This window comes from Pogona vitticeps, chromosome 1, assembly GCF_051106095.1.
Source record: "Pogona vitticeps strain Pit_001003342236 chromosome 1, PviZW2.1, whole genome shotgun sequence".
Classification (NCBI taxonomy): Eukaryota; Metazoa; Chordata; class Lepidosauria; order Squamata; family Agamidae; genus Pogona; species Pogona vitticeps.
The window spans coordinates 300,397,487-300,421,732 of NC_135783.1; the positions used below are offsets into that span (position 1 = coordinate 300,397,487).

General features: G+C 40.3%; 2 protein-coding genes across 3 annotated transcripts in view; both read left to right on the forward strand.

The window, feature by feature from the left end:
* The window catches only part of LOC110078989 (cytosolic phospholipase A2 epsilon), a 35,171-nt gene extending 30,784 nt beyond the window's left edge, over positions 1-4,387 (forward strand). For both annotated transcript variants that reach the window (XM_072986231.2, XM_078391324.1), the window contains one exon: positions 1,744-4,387. In XM_072986231.2, coding sequence (XP_072842332.2) covers positions 1,744-1,973 — 230 coding nt within the window. In that variant the 3' untranslated portion in view covers positions 1,974-4,387. The remainder of the gene's footprint in view (positions 1-1,743) is intronic.
* LOC110079006 (cytosolic phospholipase A2 epsilon) overlaps positions 3,994-24,246 on the forward strand; it is a gene marked incomplete at its 5' end in the record, with an annotated part of 57,860 nt that continues 37,607 nt past the window's right edge. The window contains 4 exons of the mRNA XM_020793731.3: positions 3,994-4,125; positions 11,154-11,189; positions 17,953-18,025; positions 23,438-23,574. Of these exons, the coding sequence (XP_020649390.3) occupies positions 3,994-4,125; positions 11,154-11,189; positions 17,953-18,025; positions 23,438-23,574 (378 nt within the window). The remainder of the gene's footprint in view (positions 4,126-11,153; positions 11,190-17,952; positions 18,026-23,437; positions 23,575-24,246) is intronic.

The following is a 24,246-nucleotide window of genomic DNA, read 5'->3' on the forward strand; positions in this document are numbered from 1 at the left end:
TGCAATTCTAAGGTGGTGATGATGATGATGATTAGCCACCAGTCAGTTGAAATGGTGCACTCTCTTTTTGTCAGAAGAATACAGAAAAGGAATCCTAGCTGTGTGATGCTTTCCTCCAGATCATCTGGATTCCATCTTCTCTGGATCCTGGAACCAAAGCTTGCTGTGTTAGCCTCCCGGTCCCTTCCTTGGCTATCTGAAGGATTGTGTCACCTTTTATGAGCCTTCTCAGCATTTAAGATATTCTGGGAAGGCCTTTCTCTCAGTTCCACCAAGTTTTGGACACAAGAGACGGCTTTCTCAGTGGTTATTCCCAGGCTTTGGAATGTGCTGCTTTGAGAAGCCAATTGATTAGTTTGGTCTGAAAAATGTATACAGTACTTGTTATGTGGTGTGAGGGACTACCTATGAAGAAGTTTATTATCATTTAAGTTCTTATCCAGTATTAAGCCAGAGTTTCCCAGTACAGCTAGCCTAGGAATGTGGATTTAATGTCAGTCAAGCCACCACAAATAGTTAATAATAATATTGACAATATAAAGTCAATATTAAGCCTGAGAATCGATTCATGGATTGTAGAACTTTGCACTAAAATTGGCATGCAATAGGAAAGAAGGAAAAGAAGGGTTAAGGGAAAGATGCTTGACTTAGCACTGATTTGCAAATTCATAAACCATACAATTATCTGAACCAAGCCATTATATTTCTTAAATTCAAGATGAACATAGATTGAAAAATACTATTGTTTAATTATCATCATCTTACAACTGTAGAGCTATGGATCATTGAGTCTATACTTTGTCAAGGAAGCACAATGGGGCATTGAACCCCTGACTGCTGGCTTCAACACACCTTTCCAGACTTTTTCCATCTGTTAAATTAACAGTCTGGTAAAGTTTTCTGCATAATGAAACTACAAATTTTGTACAATAATCTTTGATCTTTGATAAGATCAAAGTGGAGCCTGGAGATGTTACATGCTAATATTAAATATTTTTTTCCTGGGAAATAGAAAATTTTAAAAAAATCTAATCTAATCCTACAAAAATAATGTTTTAAAAGTAATTTTAACTGGATTTTTACTTAAATTAAAAAAAACACTAGTTTTGATATGGCCTCTGCATAGGGTTAATGTCCATACATGTACATCTTTGTAGATTAGATTTATACTAGTTAGCCCTAGCTCTGGCCCTATAAACATGACTGAACTGCAAAATCCAGAAGCCATAACTAGCAGAGCCAATAATATACTGTACGGTATATCTCAGGGTCTCTAGAAGCTGTAGTCTAGGAATATTAGGAGCTCTAAGTTTGGGAATCATTGCTCTGTGAAGTGCCAGGAATCATCTGACCACTTGCAATTACAGCTTGTATAGCACTGGAGAAACATTTGACTGAAACCTCTTCATCTTCCACCCACTGTCACAAATCTTCCTCTCCTGGCCAGCTATTTAGGTTGCAGGGATCAGTTCTTAAAATGGCCCTACCATCAATTTGTAGATCAGTCACAGAAAATAGGAGCCAGTATTGTTGATGGTGCATGGATGACGCTTTCCCTAGGGGTGAGGAAGTGAGGTGCCATGTTTTAGGGCAAATAATTTTCTCCAGCATCATAATTTTCAGACATGTCGTATCCCACCATCCCCAGCTGCCCATCTCTATTTTCTGTGCACTAATGAGAGCAGCAGACCAAGACTGAGCCAGAAGGTGACTCTATTCTTCTCCTGCCCTTGATTTCTGCAGGTGTAGAACGCAGCCCTGATGAAATGGAGGAAGGCCACGTTGATGTTTGCAGCACTGTTTTTTCTCCATATGCTACTGGGATAATTCAATACTCTGAGGCAAATTTCAATAAACTAGTGAACTTGACAAATTACAATATCGTCAATAATAAACATTTGATTCTTCAGGCTTTGCGTACAGCAGTTGAACGAAAGAAGGAGCAAAAGAAAGAGTCTTCCTACTCATCTTAGTCCTTTTCATGTTATGTATTTCCCAATTTTTCTCCATCTGACAGCTACCAGTACCACCAATATGGGAAGCTATTACTGTTGTCCTTTTTATACCTCAAATGGGCAAAGAATGCTATCACATCATTGTTGCATACACCTCACTAAGAAATCCATAGCTTGGGAATCAGTGGCTCAAGATACAACTGAGAATTTAAAGATGAAATTGGAACCTGGTCTTCCTAGGTCTAAGCCCCATGCTGTGGAGACTTTGCAAAAGTATGGATCCAACTTGCTGAGCAACTGAAGTCATCTAGCAGCAAGAAGCTCTAGCTTCTATAGCTATGGCTTAATACAAAAATGCATCTTCATAACTTGAGGATGGCAGCATTGAGTGAGTAATGATACACCTTTATAAAACAGTCATCTCGGAATTGAGCTTTCTGGTCCACCTTGCATCACTGCAAATGCAACACTTGTTTAAATGGTGGGAAACCACATATTCAGCTGTAGTTCATTGCCTGTAGTCAGGTTCTTCATGCCTTCTGAAGAAGTGAATGTGGTGTTCCATACTACAAACTGTTGTTTTCTTATGAATGTTCATATGTGATTCAGTCTTAAGGACTATGTAACCTAAAGCAACAAAAGCTATATGGCCCCAAAACAATTATACATCTTGAATTGTTTAATGACTGAGAAAAGGCTGGCAGACAGAATTTCATTGCAGCACAAATGCACCCATGTCATATGGGGCAGATGTAATGGCAGGGGCCCTTATTTATCACTCCCTTTTTTCATTCATACTCAGCCTTTCCTACAGTGAGGTCTGTTCCTCATTCCTCCCGTTTTCTTCTGACAAGAACCCAATTAAATAGATAAGGCTGAGAAAGAAAGACTGATCCAAGGTCATCTCTTGAGCTTCTTGAATCCGTGGAGACTAGAAGCGGTATCTCTCCAAACCTGGTCCAGCACTCTGATTCTATGTCACAGTGGTTTGTAATCCTCAAAATCTATACTTTTGTTAGTTGATCTTTTTTTTTATAATCTTAGCAAAGCACATTCACATAATAATCAGCTTCCAGAGCAGCTTTGCCTGTGGATATTTAGGAGGCAACTAAAGGCATGGCTCTTTAGGGAGGCTTTTCATACTGACCCCAGTTGATTGTCCATTATTTTTAAGCCTGTTGGTTCTACATGTTGTAAACTGCCCAGAGTGGTATAAAAATGAACTCCTCCTCCTCCTCCTCCTCCTCCTTCATCATCATCATCATCATCAAGCATTACACAATCAACGGATGTGATATTGTTGTGTACACACGATGGATTGTCTGAACGGAAAAGGTCCTTTCCTTACCTGATTTGCTGCTCTGCAAAGCTGAGAGGCAGCGGCACTTGCAGCTGCTTTTTAAGGTGGAGTTTGGGCAAAACTTATTTCTTTTTTAGGGGGAGGGGCGCACAGATTCCCTTGCCTTTGTAAAAGCAGTGAAGTCTGTTCCCATTAAAAATCTCTTCTCGGGATAGAGCAAGCGAGGGAGAGAAAGAGCGTTGCCACTTATAATAATCTGTTTCTAGAAGCCACCAGCACCGGTACTATGTTCAGTTCTCATGCTAATATTTTCCCAAACAGAAGCAATTGAAGTGCTTGGAACTCCTGGTAAAAGGAGTTCCATTTTAAGAAGAATTTTAGTTCCTTCTATTTCGAAACATTGTGAGCTTTGTGTTCAGGTCCCATCCATAGTCACCAGCAGATGGCAGAAGAGTGACCAGGTAGATAGCTTTTCTCCAATGCTAACCATGGACCAATGTTTTTGGAACAGGTCTTCCTGTCCAGTTCTGGAGAGGTGGGGAGAAATAGCACTTGAAAACTGGAGTGTCCTTTGAGCAAAGCTTGGAAGTAAAATTTCACAATAAAATAATTTTCAACTGATAGCAGAGTAGCCTAGCAGCATTCCAGCTTTGCAATGCGCTGTCTGGATTGATGTTATATCATGCCATGTTACTGCAGCACCACTTGGTGGCCAAAGTGCCTTTATTACAGGGATAAAAAGTACATTCATCTTTAGCTTTGGAGGGAAGTGGATCAATCTTAGTCCTGTTGTGCTTCTCTGAATTCCATGTGCACTTTCTTCTCATCTTTCTTCTCATCATTGGGTTGCAAACCGTCTGTGAACTGGAGGTACAAATTATCATTTAAAAAAGAAAGAGTAATTAAAATTACTGCAGAAATTGAGATGTTATCCTTTCAGCAAGAATTAGAAGAATTTCATTTGCATTTATTTCAATCAGATATTTCTGTGTGTATTTATGTATATGGTGCCTTTTGGCCATTGTCTAAAGTGTGTTTTCATGCATTTCTTCCATTGTACACATTTTAAATTTGTAGAGTGTATTCTTTTTAGTTCTTTGAAATGCATAATAAAACCTTACAGATGAGCAAATTCTTGAAGTGTTTTTCCTTCCTGTGTAATGTAGAAGGCATGCAAACTTTACTTTTGTTGAGACTGTGAAGACTGATCAAATTCCTTTCCATCATTAAGATTTTTGAAAGGTCCTCTTAAAGTTGCTGAAAATCTTGCCAATTTTGGGGAGGAACAAATACTCCATGAACATTAGAATAGGGAGATGTTTAAAGCACCATGTTCTTTAAAAGTGCAACTTTTTCATGATTTTATGTTTAAGTTAAAGAAAATAGAGTGTATTTTATCGATATTACTGCCTATTCCTTGCAGTATTTTGTAACCCTTTATAGTTAAGGCATAGTGATTTTGAACAGTAAATTGATCTTTAAAGATGAACTGAAACGAGTTTCTCTAACGTTCTGGAGAACAAGCAATGTCCTTACAGACTGGAGGCAGATGTATATTCTCCCTCTCATGGAAAAGAGGGAACCAAAACGACAACTGATCAGTCAGCTTTTCAGCCGTAGCTCATTCAATAATTAGCCTGTAAACACTTCAGCAAAGAATGTTGCAATTCCTATGAGCTAGTGTATCACTCTCTGAGTTTGTTAGATTAGTATTGCAGAAACAAAAACGTAAAATAGGAAAATAACATTAATAGCAGTAGAAGCAAGCTAAAACTGGATGCTACAAAATTGAGTTCCATTCACCAGATATCTTTATCATCCAAGGCAGGAGATGCACATTAGAAAGCAAGCAGCCGGGTGTATAATCTTTAGCATGAACTACATGTTCAGATGCAAATACATCATATCACCATATGGATTTCCCCTTCCAGTGCCCCTCCTGCACAACATGTTGCATTTCTATTATTGTTATTATTTTTTATTACATATAAGCAACAAGTGGGAATCTCAGGAATGCTGTATTGATTGAATTTAGTTTTAAAAACTTTTTAAAATGTTTTCAAAATTGTTTTTAACCTTGATTTGAAAATTGACATATATTAATTTTTTTACTATGTTTTAAATGCTGTTTTTAAAACTGTAACCATTGTATAGTTTTGATTGTCTTGAGCCACTTTGGGTCCCCTATGGGGAGAAAGGTGACAAACAAACAAGAGCCTCGTGGCGCAGTGGTTAAAACGCTGTATTGCAGCCAAAACTGTGCTCACGACCTGGGGTTCAATTCCAGGTAGCCGGCTCAAGGTTGACTCAGCCTTCTATCCTTCCGAGGTCGGTAAAATGAGTACCCAGCTTGCTGGGGGGGGGCAATGTGTACCCTGCATAGTTAACTTGTAAACCGCCCAGAGAGTGCTTGAAGCGCTATGGGGCGGTATATAAGCAGCATGCTTTTTTTTGCTTTTTTGAAAATAAATAACCAAAACCAAGGTGAAAAAGGCCTATATCATCCTCCATAGGAATAGCATCCCCTGTCCTCCCCATCTCTCTCTCTCTCCTTTGCTTTCTGAAGCTGGACCTTCGAAACCACAGCCCCTTTCTGAGATTGTCCACTTACTGGGCTGAACCAACTAGTCCACAGGTGTTATAGTAGCATGCATTTCTCAAAATCAAGCCATGTTATCATATATCTTTTGTTCATAGTTACAACCTTGGTAGATCAAGAGACTGTTGTAGATACAGTACACATATCTTGATTTTTGTAAAGATTTCAGCAAGGTTCTCTTTCATAGTCTTTTGCACAAGTAAAATGTAGGCAAGATCATGCTACTGTTCGATTGGTTTGTAATTGGTGGACAGACTACACCCAAAGAATAATCGACAATGTTTTCTCATTCTCCTGGAGAGAAGTGACATGTAATGTCTGGACCTGTGTTTGTTCAACATCTTTACAAAACACTTCAGTGAAGGAATATAGGAGATGCTCATCAACTCTGCAGATGATACCAAAATGGGAGGGATAGCTAATGCTTCAGAAGATTCAAGATGGCCTTCACAGATTAGATAACTGTAACACGCCCCCCCACTCCCCCCCAAAGAGAAAGGACATATCTAAAGTTCTACATGTGGGTAGAACACATTCAGATGCAGAAGTATAGGATGGATGACTCCTGTTTCATGTCCCCTTTGATTTATTAATTCCTACCCCTCCATTTTTTGCCCATTGTTCTGTGCAGCAAATTGCCAAATTCTGTACTGCTTCATGTCCTTGTGAATTCTGCACAGGAGAGCTGTGCAGTAACAACTGTGCACAATTTGACATTTCTCTTGTCCTTCCATGTGAATCCTGCACAGGAAAGAGAACATTAAAAAGAGATTGGATGTTCCACTTTAATTATTTCAAACTGCTCCTGGGAACTTTCTAAAAAGAAGTAGCTGGCTGGATAGCTCAGTTGTTTAAGTATCTGAGTTATTATAATTGCGGTGAACTGTTTCCTAGTTGAGTGTGTTTAGTATGCATATATTTGGAGAATGAACAGGTTTGGTTAGAGGCTGTGGAAGAGATGGGGAGGAAAAAAGAGAGACAAATTTGCTGAATGCCATGGGGCTGAGATAGTTCTCAGCAATTTATTTAGCAATGTATGTTTTTTTTTTCTTAGATTAGGAACACTGTTTAGCTGGTTGTACCTGTTCTGAAGCAATTGTCACTGTTAACTGTGTTGTAGATGCTGAAATTTGAAGGTCTAAATTATGCTAGGTAATATATAAATAGATAGATGGAGCCATTCAAGGTTTAAGAAAAAGTAAAGAGTGAAAAAGAGTGTGAGTTAATGAAATTAGCAACGTTATAACCATTCACCTAGAAGCAAGCCCCACTGAGCTACAAGGGTACTTCTAACGGAGCATATGTAGGATTGTGCTGCTATTAATGTATACTTCAGTACACGAGACAAAGAAAATCTCCTGCATAAATCTCAAAAGTTGGCTTTGAATAACTTTTTCTGTTGTGCTCATAGGAACTTGAAGCAAAGTGTTCAAGTACATGTCTTGAGAATTCTGAAGCTGTTAAATCTTTTGTGAGGGAGGGCAAACTGGTTGGGGAATTTGTCTCCTGAAAAAAAGTTCCTTCAAACGGGGTGTAGAAAGAGTCTGGGATAGACGTTCATCCACTTTTCAAAACATTTAGTCTTTCAAAATTGGTTTGGTGATGTTCATTTTTCATATTCACAAAGAGAAAAAACAACTTCTACCATGACCCTTTTTAAGAAGATCAAAATATAGTAACATTGATACTATACAGAAAGCAAACAAATAAGCAAGCAAGCAAACAACAACAACAACAGCAACAAACTACAGACAGAAAGAAAGACAGAGAGAAAGGGCAAAAGGGATTTCCTCTAATTTTTCAGAACCATTATAAGTTCTCTCATAGGTTTTAGATACTGAAGTTCTCTTTAACTCTTGTAAACAGCTTCAGTTTTGTTCTGTCATCATGGAAGTGCTGTTGTCCTCTCTCCCGGCCATTAGTCATGAACTCACATAGCAATGGGTTTCCTCAAAATGGCCCTATCACAGCCCTGCAGTGTTTCCAGAAAGTGTGGCTGTGACATGTGCCCAATCAGGTGACACTGGGTCACTGCAAGCCAGCCAGTGTGTGTGAAATTAATAGAATCTGATTCATTTAGGTGGACAGAGATTAGCTGAGGATCTTTGAGGAATGCATTTTAAAATGTTCACTCATTCATTATAAAGACCAGTTATTTCAAAGCTGAGCCTATTGCAAAACATTAAAACAAAATATGAAACAAAACACTAAAATAAAATATGAAAACAAGAGTTCATATTGCTATAGAAATTTGCCTTTTTGACATAAGTTTCTACTTCTGAGTACCTTAAGCCTAAATGCTTTCAATCCAATTCTCTAAACAGGCTGAGAGGAAGTTGCTGTGGTGGATTTTGTGTGGCATAGTGACAGTCATGTTTGTTGCAGTGTCAACGAGTTCCTAGCAGCAATTTGCATTAAAGTGACATGGTAAAGAGAAGCCCTTTTCAAGGGCACACTTTTGCATGCTCATTTTACTGGATGCATCCGCTGATTGCTTCACATGTTTGATGAATTAAACTCTGATCCATTAAAATTTGTGCCACAGTACCACATGTACTAGCCTTTAAGGTGCCAGAAATCTGTCTCAGTGGTTACAACTAACATGCTACCATTTTGGAAGCTTGTGTGACAGAAATATATACAGAATGCCAGACTAGAGGATGTGAAAAATCTATCAGACTTGGTTTGGTTATATTTATCTAAATCCTGTCCAAATTTTCTTTCCTTCCTTGTTATATTGAGGTGAGAGACTTCTCCCCCTGTCCCTGTAATTCATATACATTTTGGGAGGTTCTTTCCTAATGTGTGCTTTTATTTGTGCATTTCACCTAATCGATGCATTTCTCCTATTCACTGAAATCCTGTTCCAGAAATTACATTGCCTAAGTCTAATGGTATCTTCATTAAGGGTGGCAGCTGGATAGCTCAGTGGATTGAGAGTTCAGTTCCCCACTGTACATCCCAGAAGAGGCAGCCTTGGGCAAGCTGCAAAGGCTCAGGATGACCTCAGAAGAAGAGAACAGTAAACCACTTATGAGTACTCTTTACCTAGGACACCCTGAAAAGGGTTGCTGTAAGTCAGAATTGGCTTGACAGTGCATCAGTATTTATTATCATTAATGACATCACCAGGCATGGCAATTTTTTTGGAAATAAAACACATCCAGTTTTCCCTTGAAAGTCCTGAGGCTCCTGTAAAATCCCTTTTATCATCAGGAAGGTGTTTGGGGCCATGAGACAGGGATAAAATGTTTAATTACTAAGAATCATAGCTGCCAGTAACATCATTCCAACAGTGGCAGTTGAAGATTTCCTTCCTTGCCCCACGGCCCACAATTGCTTCCCAGCAATGAAAGGAATTCTACAGGAGCCTTGGGACTTTCAGAGTGATTTGGGGAATTGGAAATCTTTTACTTCCAAAAAATTGTTGCAGCTAATGCCATCATTCACCTTATGTGGTGTAATTTACAGATCAGGATTGAAGTCACTAAAGGATATCCCTGCATAATATTTTAATTCTGTGCAGGCTAGCTGTTAAAATGTCTATATAATTCTGTGCATGCATCGTTCCTTCAAAATATATCACCAGCCTGACAAATGTACACATTCTTCTCGCAAGCCTCTAGAGGTGCAAAACTTTACTGTTGAATCGAGCAAAATTCTTCTCCATTCTGAATTCAGACCCCCTTATAAATCCCCATTAGTTTAAAACAACTAATGTTGCCCCTGAAAGCAATGGGATTTGAGGTCCCAGATTGTAACTATTTATTTATTTATTTATTTATTTATTTATTTATTTATTTATTTATTTATTTATTTATTTATTTATTTATTTATACCCCGCCTCTCTAGACCATGTCTACTATTCAGCCTTTTGTCTATGAACCTTTCCTTTTGTAGACATATGTCTATGTTGGCTTGGGCATGTCGTGAGAATGGCTGACGGTCGGATTCCAAAAGATCTCCTGTATGGAGAATTAGTGCAGGGAAATAGCCCCAGAGGGAGACTACAGCTGTGATACTAGGATATCTGCAAGTGGGATCTGAAGGCCTTAGGAATAGATCTCAACAGATGGGAAACCTTGACATCTGAGCGTTCAGCCTGGAGGCAGGCGGTGCATCACGGCCTCTCCCAATTTGAAGAGACATGTGTCCAGCAGGCCGAGACAAAGAGGCAGTCCCGAAACCAGCAAAATCAGGGAGCTGGACAGGGAACAGATTATATTTGTCTTCAGTGTGGAAGGGATTGTCACTCTTCAATTGGCCTTCTCAGCTATACTAGATGCTGTTCCAAGACCTCTATTCCCGGCATGTTATCATAGCCTCTTGAGACTGAAGGATGCCTACCTGTGCGTTTGTACTGATACATTATCATTATGTTAAATGTTCCTGGCTTCCCAACCTAAACGTAAAGCAGCTACTAGTTTTCTACTTGCCTTTCATTTCAACATGTTCGTTTGAAAACGTTTGAAGATAGATGTCCACTAATTGGCAACACTGCTGCTAACCTTGCCATGGATTCCCACAGTGGGGTCTTCCACCCCAAGTTCCTTCACCTTCCAGGAATTCGCAGATCCAATCATTCCATCGGTCCCTCTGCTCTCTGGTCCACTTAACCCACAGAACAGTCCTGTGCAGTTTGAGAACTCAGTGCACAGAAAGAAAAGCTGAATGGATGCTCTTGTTTGATCGAGTTGCCCCATCAAAGTGATCCAGGACCTAGCCTTATAAGTCACAACATCGTCAACGTAAATTCCTAGCTGCAATTAACTCAGATGGTTAGTTTCAACAGATGGAGGAAAAGAAGGAACGAGTTATATGGCTTGGAATTCAGAGGGGTGGAGTCATGATTCATCTTTTTAGACACCTGCTTGCCTACTTCATTCAGGAGGCATTGTCGGTAGAGAACTGCATCACTTGTGCGCTACTCCAGCCACCTGGATTACATGCATCAGATGCCACTATGGGAGCAATCTCAAGCTCACCTGAGGTAAGAAACCTTCCAAGAGCTTGAGTTACTTTAGCAGCACCTTGTGGACAGTTTCAAATGTAGGTAGAATGTGTTGAGGTCATTTTGACAAGTCAACAATCCTTGTCTTTTTATCTCAGGCTCCTTTTGGAGGTGTGTGTGTGTGGAGAGACACCACCACATGTTTGCTTTTTATTCCTATGGTACAAAAATCCTGAGAGCCAGACAGAAATCCCAGTAATATAATCAAAAAACCCAAACCTTAGTAGGGGAGTATATACAAAAGTGTTAAATAGCTATTTCTAAAACTACGTCTTGTTCTTTCTTTAGGGCTCAGGCATTGATTCAGGCCATCGGGCAAGGAGGGTATGTACAATATATACAAGTATTACTGTATATAGAAACTTGTGCATATTACTGACCATTTTCATTCCATTTGAAAGAAAATAAATTGCTTTAAAAATGTTCGGATGTGTAAAAAATGTCAGTGAAATGGGTGTGGGCTCTTGTGTTTCCGTCCATCAGGAGTTGTCTGACTGGTGTGTGTGATTGTCCTGTCTTTTACTGTACACTCATCTCTCTCTGGTGGTCTGCAGCATCCCCATTTTACCACATTTCATTTTAAAAGGAGCTCTCTAAGACATGCAGGGACGAGTGGGCTGGATAGTTCAGTGGTTTAGGTATCTGGCTGTGGAGCCCAAGGATGGGCTCCACATCCTCCACTGTGCCTCCTGTGAATAGAGCTAACCTGGGTGGCCTTGGCCAAGCTGCACAGTCCCAGGGCACCCCCAGAAGAAGGGAATGGTAAATCACTTCTGAGTATTTTCTGCCTGGAAAATCCTGAAAAAAAGAGTTGCCATAGGTCAGAACTGACATGATGGCACATGACGATGATTAATAATGTCTTTATCATTTTTGGTGCAATTGCTTTTTTAAATAACAAATGGGCAGAAAGATGTAATCATTACTAAAAATAAATATAGCATCAGCTTAAACAAAAATAACACTGAGACTGCAGGGTTGGAAGGCCTGTTCCTGACTTGGATACAATTCAAGATTAAATTTCAATCTGTCAGTGTGGTTTGAGTACCTTTGTTAGAGTTATTCTTAGTGATGGGTAACCCTTAATAAAAATGAGCTCATGTTGAATTGCAGCTGAATTCCGTGGGGCTTGTTTCTATGTGCATAAGTTTGTTTTACATTTTGTCTGAAATGTAAATATTCCTGCATGATAAACAGAAACTCAAGAGGCCCAGGACTCCTGACACAGAATTTTTATGCTAGAGAAAGTCATATCTTCTACATTTCTGTCACACACCTGTTTAAACGACACAGAAAATGAGAGAATAGATTTATTTATTTATTTATTTTATTTATATCCCGCCTATCTGGTCTTGTGACCACTCTAGGCGGCTTCCAAATACACACATAAAAATGACAAATACATATTGTCCGGCTGAACCCGGACAAGACAGAGGTCCTGAGGGTTGGCGGCCCCTCCATTGGTGGGTTGGGAAACTCCCTCTCCTTTGGGGGAGTGACTCGCACTACAAAGAGTGAGGTTCGCAGCTTGGAGGTCCATCTGGATCCGACACTCACCATGGAAACCCAGGTGGCATCAGTGGTCCGCTCTGCCTATTTCCATCTGTGGTGGATTGCCCAGCTGTGTCCCTATCTTGATGTTGGGGCCCTCTGCCCTCTGGTCCATGCGCTTGTAGTCTCAAGATCAGACTACAGTGGTGCCTCGCATTGCGATGTTAATTCGTTCCGCAAAAATCACTGTTGAACGAAAACGTCGCGATGCGATATTAAAAAGCCCATAGAAACGCATTAAAACCTGATTAATGCGTTCCTAGGGGCTTAAAACTCACAGTTCAGCGAAAATCCTCCATAGCGCAGCCCTTTTCGGTGCCTTTTAAGGGAGGAATCTGTCCCAGAAAACATTTTATTTACCTGGTGGCCATTTTGAAACCGCCGATCAGCTGTGAGAAAATGGTCGCTTTTCGATGATTGGTTCCTGAAGCAGGGAACCGATCATCACAAAGCGAAATTCCCCCATAGGGAACATCGCAAAGTGATCACAAAAAGTTCATCGCAAAGCGATTTCGTCGCTAAACAGAGCGCTTGCTAAGCGAGGCACCACTGTATTATAATATGCTCTACGTGGGGCTACCTTTGAGATTGATGCAGAAGCTTCAAATGGTGGAGAATGTGGCGGCCAGACTTCTCAGTGGGATGAGAAAAAATCAGCATATTTTCCCCACTCTGGCTGCCTTGCATTGGCGCCCGTTCGTTTCTGCATTGATTTCAAAGGAAGGGCGGTTGAGGGGCCTAACGCCGAGCGAGGCCAGGAAGGAAAGAACAAGAAACCGGGCCCTCTCGGCATTGGCCCCTTGCCTTTGTCTGCCACCAGAGATCTGTCTGCCTCCCTTGCTGGGTGTTTTAAAGAGCCAACTTAAGACCTGGCTCTTTAGACAGACTTTCCCTCCCATCATCACTTGAATATTTCCCCCCATCTTGAACCATATTTCTACTGTTTTTTATTTTATTATATGTTTTTATTGCATCTATTATTGTTAGCCTCCCAGAGTAGACTTTGTTCTAGATGGGCAGGGTATAAGTTTAATAAATAAATAAATAAATAAATAAATAAATAAATAAATAAATAAATAAATAAATAAATAAATTCTGCATCAGACTGGTTGCTTTTGTGAGATGCTGTCCTCTTTCTGTCAGGCAAAACCATATTGTGAGGTAGTTGTGCTTCTTAAGCAAATTATTGCATCCTAACAATTCTGTAAGTTAGGATCCTTTGGAACTGGGAGACCATGAGGTTATGATTGCTCTGTTCAAAGTGTTTCTTTATAAAGATGCTTCATTTTAGATAGCATGCAATTTTCCAAAGGTTCACTGTACCTTTTAGCCATTTTCTGTCAACTTGAACTTGACTGCAACCTTTTCACAACCCTTGACTGAAATAAGTGTAGGTTTTGAGTACTGTTACTGCATAGGGACGTGGTGGCGCTGTGGGCTAAACCGCAGAAGCCTGTGCTGCAGGGTCAGAAGACCAAGCAGTCGTAAGATCGAATCCACGCGACGGAGTGAGCTCCCGTTACTTGTCCCAGCTCCCGCCAACCTAGCGGTTCGAAAGCATGCAAATGCGAGTAGATTAATAGGGACCACCTCGGTGGGAAGGTAACAGCGTTCCATGTGTAAGTCGCACCGGCCATGTGACCACGGAAGATTGTCTTCGGACAAAACGCTGGCTCTGTGGCTTGGAAACGGGGTTGAGCACCGCCCCCTAGAGTCGAACACGACTGGACAAAAATTGTCAAGGGGAACCTTTACCTTTACCTTACTGCATAACAGTATTTGTTTTCAATTTAGAATGACTTTAAACTTTTCTCATCCATAGAGTTTGACACTATCAGTCTTGGTTTGCATGTTAATCTTTTTATGTTGTTATTAATGGCACAAAGAAGTCAAATGGCTCATTGCATTCCTATTAATTTTAATGATTTCTTTATTTATACTATGGTTTTCATCTAGATTCAGTTCCCAATGTTACTTTCAGCAATTAAACTTTGAATTAAACTTTCTAAGAAATCCTTCTGTGTTTGTTCAGTCCTAATGTTTGCCAAAAAAAAAAAAAAAGAAAAGAAAAGAAAAACAATAAAAATACCTGTGAGCAGTTTCCAATGGTGGAATGATGAGATACAGCAACAATAGCAGGGGGTGATTTTTCCATTGCAGCCTCAAAATGGAGAGCAGAGAAACCCTCTAAAGCCAATTCTCTGGTGGCACAGAGGGTTCAAGCGGATCAGAGCACAAATTTCCACTGTGAGCATCACTAGAACGTGGGTGTAGGCCACTTTCATCCCCATCTTGCCCAGGGTGGGTAGGCAAAGTGCAATTAAAATCTTCAGTGCTCCAGGGCCACTAAACAAATTGCATTCTTGGGTGGCTTAAAGATATAAGAAATACCAACAAGTATGTTCTTCACAGGAAGTCCAGCTTACTGAGTGGCGACCAAATTTGTCTTGATGTGCGCTGGGACCAATTTGTGAATAACTTTTATGAACTGTTTCAGTGTCAGTTCCTCTTCTAAGAAAGGATTCATCCACTTTGATCTCAGAGGTTTTGATTTCAAATGATGACATAATTGTACGAACCATAGAATCCTACAGAAAATGGAAGTGGCATTTGGGCAGCTAAGGGGGCAAATCAAAGGCTATCCATCTCTAATCACCAAAGGAACCTTCCTAACCTGATGTCCACGAGTAAGGTAGGACTACAGTTTGTAGGGGCAACACCAGACAGGGTGAGAAGCATTGTAGTTCAATGCACCTGAAGGGCACCAAGCTGGGGAAGAATACACTGAAACCTACTTCTGGCCCCTTTCTGAGAATCTCAGCAGGGAACCATTTCAAACATCCTAGTTCACAGCAAGCAAGTCCAGACTTTTTCTGAAGCAGTAGTTCTCTACTACTGGCCCACCAGATGTTCTGTGACTCCCAGAAGTTCCAGTCATCAAGGCTAAGAGTCAAGGACTCAGGTAACAGAAGTCCACAATATCTAGAGGCCAGCTTGAACTTGAGAATGTCCAATCTGAAACACACTTAAGCTTCCTATCTGCATTCCATTTTAACGGGTATTTTCATTTCTGCTTTGCTTTCTTCTTTTTCTTTGAAGAAGTAGCGCATCTAGGTATATTCTTGGTCAGTTAGACTTGCACTGGTAGCCCCTCTTCTTGTCTCTGCATGCTTCATAATAGTTGCATATCCATTCATAACCTTTGTTATGAGAAGACAGAACTTATGATTGATTTGTAGAGATGATCAATTCTTCAGTGATGCCTCTTTCTGTAGATTGGACATGTTCTGATAGTTCAACCTTGCAATATCACCACAGTGTCAGAAGATTCAAAATTTCATCATGTCCCAACTTAAACCAGTTTCCTAATTAATGTATTCCATAATTTGCCACCTCATAAATCATCGCACTGACTACTGCAGTATGCAAAATTTGTATTGTAGTTCACTGAATTACGTTTCAGCCCACAGCGATGGAAGAACAGGATGAGACTTGAAACAGATAATAACTTCCTTTGTGATTCATCTCTTATAGACTCTTATAGCATACTTAAATCTGTTGAAGTCAGTGAGATACTAGCAGTTAACTGGGGCCTAAATGTGCTTGACTTTCTTTTGCTTCTAAACATTACATGTTAGTACTATCTTTAGAAAGCTTGCCTTTTCTCATAATAGCTGGTGCCACATCTCTATCTTCTAAACCAGCGATGGCGAACTTATGGCACGCTTGCCAGAGCTGGCACACACAGCCCTTTCTGCAGGCATGCGATGCAGAAGTTGCCAGATCACATTATCCCCCCCGGCCAAACCTCAGGAGCTGGCTGCAGCTGTGGTGCTGGCACTTCGACAAGCAGTGGGCCAGGATCCAGAGCAGCAGGCACTGGTGGTGGATCCAGAGTGGGGTCTTGAGGCTCCTCCATGCCCAGGATTCTCCCTTCAGCTGCCACTTTCTGTTCCGCTCCTACCATGGCATGCCACCTGCTGTGTCCTCCACCCACCCAGTTTGGGCTCTCGGGCCCAAAAAGGGTTGCTGCCACTCTTCTAAAAGATATATTCATAGCTTACAGTGCAGTATAAATCTTAATAACACAGTAATCAAGGATTAGCCATCATTGGCATGACTGATGGGGGACATTTCATATGCACATCGTGTACTACAGCATGCACACGCACATGCGCACACGCACACACACAAAAGGAGAAATCACATAGTTCCCTTTGCTGGATCAAGGATATGCAGAAAATGTCAAACTGATGGTCTAACAACACTGATCATCTTTTTCCAGGGTTGATCAAAATATATATTTCAGCTCTCATTTTCTTGCTGACAGACAGGAAAATGGAACCATAGAATAGTGAAGTTGGAAGGGGCCTACAAGGCCATCAAGTCCAACCTCCTGCTCAATGCAGGAGATCTGCCAGGTAGTTGTCTAAGTTTCTCTCGAATGCCTCCAGTGCTGGAGCACTCACCACCTCCTGAAACTGATTCCACTGTCATACTGCTGTAATAGTTAGGAGGTTTTTACCTGATATTCAACTGAAATCCGGCTTCCTGAAACGTGAGCCCATTGTTGTGTGCCCTGCACTCTGGAATGATTGAGAACAGAACTTGTCCCTCCTCTGTATGACAGCCTTTCAAGTATTTGAAAAGTGTTATCCTATCACCCCTCTCTTCTTTTCTTAAGGCTAAATAAGCCCATTCTTTCAGTCTTTCCTCAGGGCTTGGTTTCCAGCCCTCCTCTGAACTTGTTCCAATTTGTCAGCATCCATCTTGAAGTGTGGTGTCCAGAACTGGACACAATATTCAAAATGAGGCCTAACCAGTGCCGAATAGAAGGGAAATGGTACCTCATGGGATTTGGAAACTATACTTCTGTTAATGCAGCCTAAAATAGCATTTGCCTGTTTTTGTAGCCACATCACACTGTCAGCTCATATTCAGCTTGTGATCTGCGATGATTCCAAGATCATGCTTACTTGTAGTATTGCTGAGCCAGGTGTCCTTCATCTTGTAACTGGGCATTTGGTTTCTTTTTCCAAGGTGCAGTACTTTGTACTTATTCCTATCCAATTTTTTAATGAACTTTCAAAAATCATTTGACAGAAATACTCTACCCTGATAATTATGGCCCAAATCTTCCCAGTCACTTTTTTTATTGAAAGCAAATAAAGTTTTACTGACTTAAGCATCCTGAGAGCCTTCAGTAAGATCTCACTTTATTTCCATATGGGGTTTGAAGCACCATTTCGTACCAGTCATCATTATGTTTTTATCTATAAAATCCTGTCTATTTTTAAAAACACATTTACTGCTTTTTTAAAAATATGTAACTGAACGGTTTATTTTAGTGATGTTTAGAAATGTTTTGGGTAACTCCAAAAGTATAAAATGGCATAGGAAAAATATTTTATTCCCTACCATTCATATTCTATTCCATTTGTGTTTGTATGTTTTCCTGAAAGCCCTTACCCAAGCATGGATGGTTAAATATGTATTAACCAAACAGATGCTTATTTATGTGTTACTGTGCCAACAGAGTGAGGAAACACCTTTCAGACTTCTCACAGTAAGAATAATGAGAGCCAGAAATATCCAGAAGGCGGACTTATGTGAGTATCTTGCACCATTCATTATCAGAATACATCAATTCATTCATAAAAAGATTTTTGTATCCCATCCTTCTGCCATGTGCTGATCAGGGTGGTTCACAGAAAGAATAATAAGCAAGATGAGCTATGGAAAAAAAAAACATCTTGTGTCATATTCTTGGAAAATTGTTTCATGCATCACAGAACAATAATGGATCTAACACTTTCCAGAAGGCCCTTCTAATATAACATTGTCTTCAGTGGGCAACATATGATCTAAGGCCCATTTTTGCTCTCACCCAGAATCTGGTAGGTGACACCTCAATCCAATCCCCAATCTAATGAAACCCACAGCTTTTGGCTTAAGAAGCCAGATAAAAGAGAATTGTTTGAGGTTTTGGTGAGGAACAAGGGGTATAGTCAACATGTCATTCTGGCAACTCCTGTGACGTCGCTGGAACCAGTTGTATTGGCTCTTGCCTTTCCATAGGACTATTTCAGCGACGTGGAGAGGGGGGATTTGCTGCTTGGGTAAAAGCCTATCCTCCATATTATTCTACCCAGGCTTCGTGCTCTGGAGAGGGCACACATACAGAGCATGTTACCATGGTATTTCAAGACTGAAGGATGCCTAAGATAAAATAAGGGGTATAAATATTACACACTATTACCGAGGCATGAGACCTATTATCTAAAGAGGAAGAAAGAGCATGAGGCAGAGCATGAAAATGATGACAGCTGAATGTCTTTAGAGCAGTGGAAAGATAACAGCATGGCCCCAGAAAGCCAACAGTGGATTTTATCTAGACTTATAGCTGAAACCTGGCTTAAAGTGGGTGAAAACATTCTGGATTGATTTTGTGTGTTAACGACACTCTTAGAAGTGTTTTCATTTTACATTTTCTTATTATAAGAACTCTGGTATTCTTCCTTGTCTTTTAAAGAAAGCTTTCAAAGCTTTTTTACTTTTAAATGAAATGTTGTAGAGAAGTGTTTTCTTTCATACATTTTTTAAAAATGTGTCCTTTACATAAACTGCTATCAAGATATCCAGAGTTTGGGGCATTGAAAATGGTTTAAACACACTCTTTCAGCTGAGGGTAAAAACCCACTTGGACCAAATGGAGTCACAGTCCCTTCTTACTTCTGCCTGTGGTCCAAGTGGTTTTTACCCTCCACTGAAAGAGTGTGTTTAAACCATTTTCAATGCCCCAAAGTCTGGAGTAGACAAACTGCAACCCATCAGCCCTTGAATCCCTTCTATCCCTTAATCTCCTGTACCCCCAAAGTATGTTTAAATTGCCTCCCTAGGAGCTTGGCGATTTTAATGTAATGTTATGCTCTTCGTGCTGTTTATCCTCTTTTTTTTTAACTTCCTGTTTTCCTTTTAAAAGGAAGGCTTTTCTGACTTAACCCAGTCTGGGGTTGGAACTGTATTTAAATTTCAAACTCCTATCCCCTTTCCCCACCCCCCCGCATAGTTTCTACTAGTGTTATTTGCTATTTTGGGGGGGCAAAAGGGGTTGCCTATGAGAGACATTTAGATATCTTGATAGCAGTTTATGCTGTGTAGCAATTTGCACTAGAATAGATCTATTGGCCTACTCTAGTTGGAACTTACTATGTTAAAGTAAGTCACAACAAGAATAGGCCCATTTAAATCAATGGAACTTACGGAGGAGCTGACTAACCAAATCCTACTGAGTCAATTAGTGTGTTGTTGTTTAGTCATTAAGTCATGTCCAACTCTTCGTGACCCCATGGACCAGAGCACGCCAGGCCCTCCTGTCTTCCACTGCCTTCCGGAGTTTGGACAAATTCATGTTGGTAGCTTTGATGACACTGTCCATCCATCTTGTCCTCTGTCGTCCCCTTCTCCTCTTGCCTTCACATTTGCCTTCACACAGCATCAGGGTCTTTTCCAGGGAGTCTTGTTTTTTTCATGAGATGGCCAAAGTATTTGAGCCTCAGCTTCAGGATCTGTCCTTCCAGTGAGCACTCAGGGTTGATTTCCTTCAGAACGGATAGGTTTGTTCTCCTCGCAGTCCAGGGGACTCTCAAGAGTCTCCTCCAGCACTACAATTCAAAAGCAACAATTAGCCTACTCTGATATAATTTACTACACTAAGTTACAGGATTTTAGCCATTGTGTTGATGTAACGAGATGGATAAATATGCCTAAATTTTCCTGGGAAAGAAGGAGAGTACAACACCTTTTTAAAATGGAAGTTCTGTATTGAAAGTTGTAAATGTTTACAAGCTTACTATAGATTAGCATTTTTTACTAGATTTTAACCGAATGCAATATCTGGTTTTCTTTCTCAGACTGTCTTCTTTGCATGCAGACAATAACCAAAGGATGGGAGCTGGGGTTGGCCTGAACAATCTGTCCCTGCTTATTCATTAATCCTTTTCTGTAAGCCTGAATAGGGCTGTGGTATTTATTTTTTTTGTAGAAAATGTGGTTTGTTATGTCTTTCATTTAAAGCTGCTTCTCCCCCCCCCCAACTGCTACTCCTTATCATCTCTGCTGCCACCGCCTTTTCAATATCCTAGAAACTGGCATGAATGTTTCAAGACCATTAGAAACATGACAAACTCTTGTCACACTTTGTGCTTCCTCTTAATAGCAGCAGGGCAATGCTTTGTCAACAGTGACTATAAGACATACGTTGCTCTTCAGCATTGTAAGAACATGGAACATCTTAGACCACATTCCTTCTTAAATGATTACATGGGGGCTCCTATAGCAAGTATAATTCATTAGGAGCGCAAGATTCAGATGAATAATCTAACTATAAAATCATTCAAAGGAGATAGTGGATTATCAAGCCTGCTAATAGAAGGGAATCCATTTGGCAACGTTTTGTTAAATCCTAGCTAACACAAAGTGCTTGCAGCCTTTTTCTCACATTGATCTCCATTTATTTTGGAGAGTGAAAAATGGTTATGATTCAGTCCACATTTAGAGGCACTTGTGGAATGTTTCCAAGTCACATTTCTATCCTTGCATCTGACAGATGAAAAAGAGAGTACTGAGAGAGAAATAAACAATGAATCTTGAGATTTTCTAAGAAGACAGAACATCTGACTGTTGGTTCTGCTGGTATGGGCTTCTTGGAATTGTAGTTCAAGCAGAGCTGTGGCCCCAAGTGTGGACAGCTAGTGTGGTATAATAAATAGACAGTCAGACTAGGACTCAGAGATCGGGGTTCAAACCCCAGCTGAGCCATGGAAATTCACTAGGGAGTGGTGAAGTTCACTGATAAAACAAATGCTTATACTACTGTACATCTCACATAACTAAAAAACTATGTTAGGGTGGCACATAACACTTGAAGTGACTTGATACCACATACAACACATGGATTGCACTTAAAAGGCATTACAATAGAATAGAATAGAATAGAATTTATTGTTATTGTACTTCCATACAACAAAATTAAATGCCATCTCCAGTACACATAATGATAAAAACTCACAAGAACATAGCAACCATAACATGAAAACATAGCACATTACACATAAAACACATCCCTCTCATTCACGTCCACATCCTTCACATTCAATTTCCCATCGCACAACACATTAATATTGCACTATACTGTATAGTGGAATTCAATATGGTTGCTGCTCTGGGATAGAAACTGTTTTAGCAGCTATGGGCCTCATGGCGCAGTGGTTAAAACGCTGTACTGCAGCCAAAACTGTGTTCACGACCTGGGGTTCTATCCCGGGTAGCCGGCTCAGGGTTGACAAAGCCTTCTATCCTTCCGAGGTCAGGAAAATGAGTACCCAGCTCGCAGGGGTGTGTGTGTGTGTGGCGGCAATGTGTAGCCTGCATAATTAATTTGTAGACCACCCAGCAAGTGCTTGAAGCACTATGGGGCGGTATATAAGCAGCACGCTTTTTTCACATTTCACTCATGGAGCTGGTAAATTTGGAACTTCTTTAGACTCATGTTATGATGTTTGGCACAGGTGAGGAGAGAAGCATATTAATGATATGGATGTTATTAACTGGCATGAGACGAGTGGTAGGGTGCTTCTTCTGTTATGTTCCATTGGACATGGGATTGACCATCTGTCAAAGAGGAAAAAAGATTTTGTAAAAAACAAAGAAGTGCTACTGAGAGGTTACAGATAGAGCTTTGAAAAATCAGTGACCCAATATTGTTTACGGCAGTACATTTGAACGGCAGTGGGAAAGAAATGTGAGTCCTGTAAAAATCACATCCTGCTAGTGATTCATTACTGCTGATTTGCATTGTTACAACGTGATAATCACTAATTTGAATATGTGCAGGGTCAACTGCATGTGCCACGTCTTTGTTGATGCATGCAAGAAAGCCAGATCCTTAATAACTGACAAATGATGACAGCTGTATTAGGAAACATGTGACATATTAAGAAACCATGATTAATAAGTATATGTCAGATGCAGAGAGATTGCAGAAACTGAGACTCACAATCACTCTCTGATATTTAAACCTTCAGCAGAAAAGGGCATACTTCATAGAATAAGATTTCAGCTCATTGGAATTTTGATTAGCTTAGACAAGAACAGACTATAGATTACATTAACTATTTTTATGGAGGGGAAATTCAGTTCCCACAAAGTTGTATGTGAGAATTTCCCCACTTATAGCAAGTATATGGTCATGTACTTGACGTACACTTTCCTCAATAGCCATTACACATGGAAGCATGTTTTAAATGTGTGTCTAAAATCTGTCTATAAGGCAGTGGGAAACACTCTGAGTCACTGGCAGCCCTTCATTTATGGGAATGGAGAAAGGCAATGGAATCTACATCCACTGATAGCTCAAGTTGATTCCACGAGCTGGCAGCCACCATTTTGAAGTTTCATTTCAAATGTTGACAGTGTGGCCTCAACATCTGGTCAGGATTGGGTGGTGATAGTTTCTATTTCTTTCTCCCATCCTGCCCCCACTCTGATGAAGAGTCAAAAGCTAACCTGTTCTGAGATTTTAGTGGCCCTATCCTTCTTTTTAGGAAAATGGCTCTTTTTTTTCAATATCCAGATTGTTGTGTGTGGGTTACTCCCTGGGAATCCCTAGAGCTAACTGTCGACTAGCCACTCCTGGCAAGAGGTGGGACGATAAGCCTCACTGCCAAGTTGAAGAGTGGCTGGCTGACCAGGTGCTCTGGAGCAATAGGAAGGGAGCGGATAGCCCACGACAGCAGCGGAAGATGAGTGGACAGTCTGTCCTCAGGGGGGCGGACTCTCATTATGTCCACATGTGCAGGGGGTATACGGATATGAATACCCCCCCATCTCTAATTAGGATAGCAGTGAAGGAAGTGGGCTGACATAAAGGGAATTATAAGCGTAAGCTAGCTATTTTTCATGCTGCCTTACCACCAGCATGTGCATATATATTCTTAAGACAATTTATTCTTATATTCTAGTCACAGAATCTGATTGCTATGTCTGTCTATCGCTGCCAACTGCTTCAAGTGAAACAGTCCGGACCAAAACTATTCCCAATTCAAAAGATCCAGTATGGAATCAGGCCTTTACGTACAGGATCGACAGCCGTGTGAAGGTGAGGCTACATATATTTCTTCTTAGCTTGACTGTTTACAAGTCATTTCGTACGACAAATTACAGTGCATGCATTCCGTTAAAGCAACCTAACATTACAGAAAACCGTTACAACATTTGCAGTCTCCTGCTACTTTTCAAATTCATGGCATATTAAAAATTTGTTTACTTGATTCTCAAAAATGTATGTGAATTTCCTCAGAGAACTTTGTTCTCAATTTCTGGAGCAATTGATAAAAGGATCCTGTGACTTGTAATTAATTGCTTTATTTCCCAAATGGATAGAAAGAACGGTGGGAGGACCTTGTTGACTATCTGTGTGATTGAGATGCCAGAAGAAAGGTGTGTGTTATGGAAGACTTAGACACACAAGCCAGGAAGTCAGAGAGAAATGATATTGTTGGACTAGCCACAGGAAACCAAATCCAACTAGCTAAACCTTGAAAAGTATGATGACACTATAATCCACAAATTAGCACTTGGAAACTTTGGTAGATCAAGGAAGTGGTTAATAATCTCTTAACATTAAAGGTTTTCAAGTAACTAGATCACAGCAAGGGATCGTATGAGTAGTAGTGTCCATATCAACCTTACAATTCTTGCAAGACGGAGGTTCAGTAGATGATACTTGGACTATTTAAAATGATGAAAATCAGTGTTTATTATACATATG